This window comes from Echinococcus granulosus (assembly GCF_000524195.1).
Source record: "Echinococcus granulosus chromosome Unknown EG_S00043, whole genome shotgun sequence".
Classification (NCBI taxonomy): domain Eukaryota; kingdom Metazoa; phylum Platyhelminthes; class Cestoda; order Cyclophyllidea; family Taeniidae; genus Echinococcus; species Echinococcus granulosus.
In genome coordinates this window covers 286,109-292,147 of record NW_020170423.1, presented here as the reverse complement: position 1 = coordinate 292,147, position 6,039 = coordinate 286,109, and the positions used below count along the sequence as shown (strand labels likewise).

Here is a 6,039-nt window from a genome sequence, read left to right as displayed (position 1 = left end):
TGACACAATTGATGATGAAGGCCATTTAAATAAGTAAGACTAGTAGTGTTTTTTGTCGTAGGAGTAGTGGCATTCTTACTAGACAGGAGGGGCAAGTTCTCTTCTCCATACTTCATACCGACCTTAAACTGACTGCACACTTTCGCATTACCCCATTGTTACTTCTCCAAGCTTCGAGTGATCATTATCCTCTTCCTCCTGGCATCTGCAGCAGACAACCACATGCAACATGGAATAGACAGTTGGAGGAGGGATGTATCTGGAACATGCGCTTTGCTTCTAGAAGCATGGCTTCTAGAGTTGACAGCGAGTTTGCATCTCGATTGGTCAAGAATTAGACCAAAGACTGTGCTAGTTATGATATTGTTGAATAAATTTTGTCTTTTACAAAGCCTTCAGCACTAACTCCAATCTTGGCATATTACTGAACAAACTTATTTGGTTACGGTGTACTGGAAACTACGACATCGACAGCCAATTTGAAGTGGACTACCGAGTTACTGCTCTGTTACACCGAAAAAGCTATTATTCTTTATGGGGATATTTAATGGTCTGTTTTATTATACCATGGGTTTATAGCAAACAAAAGCACTTGATTCGGTGATACATCTCGGTCATTACCTATAAAGCAGTCGTCGGTCGGATGTACTTCTACCTCAAGCGACCGTGGCAAAGGTCCGCCATTCGCAGGGTCCACTTGGAAGCAAATTATGCATGTAATTTAGTTGTGAAAAGTTCCCATTCCACAGATTAATCAAATTTATCCACCATCTTAAAGACAATTTCTAAAACGGATAACTGAAAACCAGCTTGCTTTAATGTCACCGAAAGCAGCGCTCTCAAGCACCGCACCTGTGACTCCAGCCACGCCTTTCATTTTGCGGGTGGCTAAGCTCTGAGATTTTGAATTCAGACATAATAAAAAGCCTACTATTCTAATGGAGAGGTCTGATACATATACACGCACACATTGAAAAACAACTTACGGGTTGATGTCTGGATTACCAGTCGGTCGCTGTAGGCGCTGTAACCGGACTGGTTGTGGGCTTTCACTCTGGCCCGGTACATGGATTTGAAGTGTAGTCCTTCGATTGTACACATTGTTTCAATGCCTCGGTAGACTTTCTGTAAATTCCAAATCAGATTTTATTTATCTTCCTATCTGGAATAAGCCCTTATATCAACTAATACATCTACAAAGGAGGAAAAGAGGCGAAGGTTGCTCACTGCCGCAGACACTGATGAAGAATAGTGCAAAGAAGGTGTAAAGGTGGCAATTATTACCGTGGAATGGACAATTTTCATATTTCCAAGATAACAAAAGCACTATAATTATACGTCGTCTTGGCTCATTTCAATTTAGGGCTATCCGCCCATTTCTTTCCCTTTTTGAATCGCGTGCGGGGGTAAAAAGTTAGCAGAATTCATAAATTAGAGCCACTTTATTCAAAGGGATGCTATATTTTAATCTACCGGAGTTGTTTTTTAATTTAGCGTACAAATTACGAAGCTACGATGAGGAGAGAGAACGTACCCGGAAGGCCCCACCAGCTCCATCATCGATCTCCAGTGTGTAGTAGTCGATGCCGAAGCCTGGGCAAGGTTGCCAAACCAGCGTGATGATGTTGCCCTCGGAGAGACATTCCTCAGCGCGGAATACCGGGGCGTTTGGAACTAGGGAAGGGGACAAATTTAACAGCCAGTAAAGACCCCGGAATCTTTTATCTCAGAGAAGGCGCCTTTTGACATTAATTTTGCTGTCAAAAGTAAAAAGAACTTGTTACCCGTCCAAGGGAAAAACATTAGGTGCCCTGAGTTTGACATGCCGACGCAGCCATGATTTTCTTCTCCTACACATTTTTTCTCAAAAATCTCTGTTTGGTGAGGAATGCAAATTAGAGGAAAAGTAGTCAAAGCCAAGTGGGTAATTTTATCAATTTTATGTAGCTGGAGGGGCCTCTCTTCCGAATCCACTTACGGTAGGTTTAGATAGGGCCCCCCTTATCTGATAACAAAAGAATATTCAACATTTTCGGTAAAATTTCCCCCTAATCAAACATTGCAAAAGCCCGACGTGAGTCCCAGCGAAGCAGAATTAGTAAAAAAAACGGAAAAAAAGGTGATTAAGTAATCAGGAGCCTTCTTTACCTTCACAGTCGGAGGAGGCGCTCGAGGCGGAACAGTCGATAAGTTGGTCGTCTGAAAGAGAAGATGAAAGATGAAAGGCGCACCAGACTAGCATGCAAATCTCATTTTCAGAGGATAATTTATGCATTGGCAAAAGTCACTCGAAGCGCGGCTTATCTGTGCAATCATTGTCGGTCGGAAGAGGAAGAACAACGCCTCTCAAAGCGATGGCTTGCTCCAGCAAGTTGCTGCTTCCCTTTCCTTTTTTTTCGCCCCAGGCAAATGGGAATGCTAACCTTTTTTAAAAATAACTCAAGGATTTGTGGATTCATAATAAGTGCTTGTTTGCCAAGTCAGTTTACTGAATTCATTTGATAGATGAAAATCAGCGCCAGTTAACCAACTTGTCAATTTAAACACCGAAAAGTGGTTAGATAATTAATTGAGGGATTGCAGTGCCTTCTCCCTCCATTTATCAAATGACAGTACAACTTGATGTTGATTGAAGTGAAGTGGGAGCAAAAAAAGGGAGGATTCTCAAATTCATCTTGGCTTTAAGCCACTCCCTGACGCAGGGTGGATTAGGCGGCGCAAAACCTAAACGTTGAGGGAGAATGGAGCAACCTCCGATAAAATCAGCGGGTTTTGTTAGCTGGAAGACTTTTAAGTCCCACGCTTTAAGGGATGGGAAAAGTGCTGACAAAAGCACCACTTTTAAGAGGTATACCCACACAGAAGTGCTCTTCTAGGCTAAAAGTTATGAAATAGCGTAGAGTGGTGCTACATGATAACTGGGCCGACAAACTCCGCCTAATGCTAGAATTTTGATGAAAATGTCCAGTGCTTTAAGGCAGAAAAGAACAGAATCTTTTCCTGAAGCAGATCTCTCCTTATTGCGGAGAATAGTAATTAGGAGGGAGGCGACTTTGTACCGTAGGACTGTTTGGCGGGGGCTTTGCGGAGCCGGAGGCTTTGCGCGATCGGATTAGTCGGTGGAGTTGGGTAGGTTTAGGCCACTTTGCGGCATCGTCAGTCGGTCGGTCGGTCGGTTGATCACGAAAATCACACAAAACTCAGTCTCTGGGGATTGCGTGAGACATAGAGAAATTTTAAACCCCAAAATTTCCCAACCTCTAACGGCCGCGGCGCCATTTTATGCCCATAAGAAATTTCCTTTTGTTTCTGCGCAACTTTGCATAATTCAAGAACACTTTATCCTTTCAAATTACGGCATAACTTTGGGGAAAACTACCTTCCTCCTTCGATATACCACTTATTTGAAGAGTACTATATAACCGGATTTTTTCATTAGAAGAAGACCTTATTTATGGTGATATACTAGAGGTTACACGTTAATAATAAAACTCCCTTCATAGTAGTATGACTCTGGGTGTCAGGGCCTCGGAATCTGTGCTTTTTATGAATTGTGGCATTCCATTTAACTCAAATAATATTTTCGCCTTCCAATATGGTATCCAAGCAAGGGCTGTACAGTAAGTTTAAAGTCCAACTTACCAATTCCTTCGTGGAGTGTGAGGTCGCTGATGACCTTATGAATGGCATCCAATTGCATGAGGGAGACGAAGCTGGAATGGGCCAAGTGGGCCGATCTGCTTTTGACCCAGTGGGCCGGAGTGGAGGGATGTGATTGGCCGGAAGTAGTCGGTGGCTGTGCTCGTGGACAGAATTGAACCACGGCTGGAGGTGTCTCGATTGCGTGCAAGAAGGACTGTTCAGTGTGTAATGCCCGATTTATGAGAGATTGGGACACCTCGAGAGGAAGATTGACGGTGTCAGACTCCTCGTAGCTGGTCAATCGGTCATCTAATTTCCCACTCTTTCCGATTTTCGATGTCAAAGGTCTCTATTTCCCTAGGCCCCATGCTGATTGATTCCCAAATTATCGGAAAAAACGAACCTAAATGACTCACAATTACATTTGAAAATATTACTTTGACTACCGCACAAATTTCGCTCGAAATAAACAAACCCCTTCTGCCGGTTTTGACATTTTATGAATTTATTAGGCAAATGTCAGGATAGTTTTGTTTCATAATTAAGCAAAGGCATAAGTAGTGGAAAGCATTTCTATCTCGCCAAATTTGCACTCTCCCAAGACAGTCCACTTTCCTGCGGGGTCAGAACAATCATGCCTGCTTAAGCTATCAAACCTCATCCCACAAAACTACTTCCGAGACAGAGGACTCACGAGAAGGAAGGAGAAGGCATCATTCTCCTTTAGCATCTCTATGCAAAATTGAATAAGACCCGTAGATCGGGTGAGTTTGGAGGTGCACTGATGAATTTGCTCCTTCAAAGCGCCCAATTTCCTGTCCCTTTCCTCTTTGATGGCGGAAATCAACTCCGCCTTCTTCGCCTCGATGGTTTGAATAAGACAGTCAAATTTCACCGTGGCGTCCTCCTCGGCGCGTTTTGCTGATTTCTGTCAGAAAGGATAAACATTTTCTATCACTCCGATTGGTGCATAGTTGGCAAAATCTCAACCAAAACAATTCAACTGCTTCACATTTTATGTGTAGTCCACTGGAAAAACAAAACGCCCGAAGAAAAAAAATGTTCCATAGCAAACAGTTTAGGCGTATGGGTAAACTAGAAAGGGGAAAAAAAGTTTGTTACACACAGGCTCTTTGAAACACTTTACTTTTTGCCTTGGTATTTGCTTTTCTGCTCAGAAATGTTTTGGCTGAAGGTGGAACGGCATTAGGTCGTGGCTGAAAATCGGGTTTTGCCCAAAAAATCTTTTATCAAGGGAGAATGTAAACAGGGTGGTTCACTTGTTACCCTGATGCAGGAGTTGACTTTTGATTGTTCCCTGCAACTGCTAACTAGAAGAGAATGCGTTTTTGCCACGGTTAATGCGTACATTAAAACGCCTTGCGTGGGAAGGCATGGGACCAGCATCAAAGGCAGGTCGTGCCTTACAAGAGTTTTTACCGCCATGTTACTGCTGACGCTGTGTTCACTTCAAATGCGCATTTCACTTATCCAGAGTGTTTAGGAATGCATTCCAATTCGGAGTTTACAACCAAATTTGGGTAGTCCGCTCACCCCCCCCCCCCCCCCTTCACTTGGCGATGCGATGCATTGGGTGAATTGCTCCAAAAGACAGAATAAGTGGGGAAGGCGTGGCCGAAAAAAGAAAAATTGTTTTACAAATCGGAGCAACCTTTTTGTAGGAGGAAATGGTCACATTATGTTTTTTTTTTCTCACTCACTACGCCTGTATGTTACCTCCACGGTTATTTTTAGCATTTCCTCTACCAAGTGGCAAGGCAGTAATAACACCATCTCGTCCTCAAATCACTACTGAGGAGCCGAAGAAATGAAGGGTGTTTGAAAAAATTGGTAAGTTATTTCAAAAGAGACTTTACATTTTAAACACTCCAGCTCAAGTCAGTTAGTTTGTTTACTCCGATAAGAAGATAAGCCATTCTAGAAAGTTTTTTCGAAAAATTTTATATATTTTTGAAGGGCTTTTGTTTCCTTTTTTTAAAAGCGGTCTTCATCTTGCATCTCGTGTAATGGAACTTATATAAAATTTTTAATTTCTTCCCGGCCTGGGAAACCGAAGATAAGTTCAGGGCTGTGACGCCGATGTGAAGATAAGAAGTAATGAATTATTCGTAGAGAACCTAGTTTATTATTTATAAAATGAAAAAAAAAAAACGGTAATATGTTGGTGCCAAGTTCCAGGTGGAATTTCCGTGGGCCTTTGACCGCTGGAGAAAAGAGCGGCCGTTGAGCGTACTTCTCATCAAGAGTGTCCGGATCATTCGAGGATATTGTAGGTATTGTAAGAATTGACTCCTCCTTATAGATGTTCATTAATTTTACATTTTATCACTACCGGTCCGTTTTATTTGGTAGGCAGGAAGTGAGGCGTCAATTCCA

General features: G+C 42.5%; 1 protein-coding gene across 1 annotated transcript; it reads right to left on the bottom strand. All coding sequences in view use genetic code 11, as the record gives it.

Moving 5' to 3' along the window:
• Positions 1 to 1,510: 1,510 nt before the first annotated feature.
• Positions 1,511 to 5,973, bottom strand: EGR_05643 (Tripartite motif-containing protein 9; the record flags this gene model as incomplete). Its single annotated transcript, XM_024494892.1, has 5 exons — positions 1,511 to 1,674; positions 2,149 to 2,199; positions 3,643 to 3,964; positions 4,337 to 4,570; positions 5,866 to 5,973. The coding sequence occupies 5 exons, from the start codon at positions 5,971 to 5,973 to the stop codon at positions 1,511 to 1,513; spliced, it is 879 nt and encodes a 292-aa protein (XP_024350689.1).
• Positions 5,974 to 6,039: the final 66 nt, after the last annotated feature.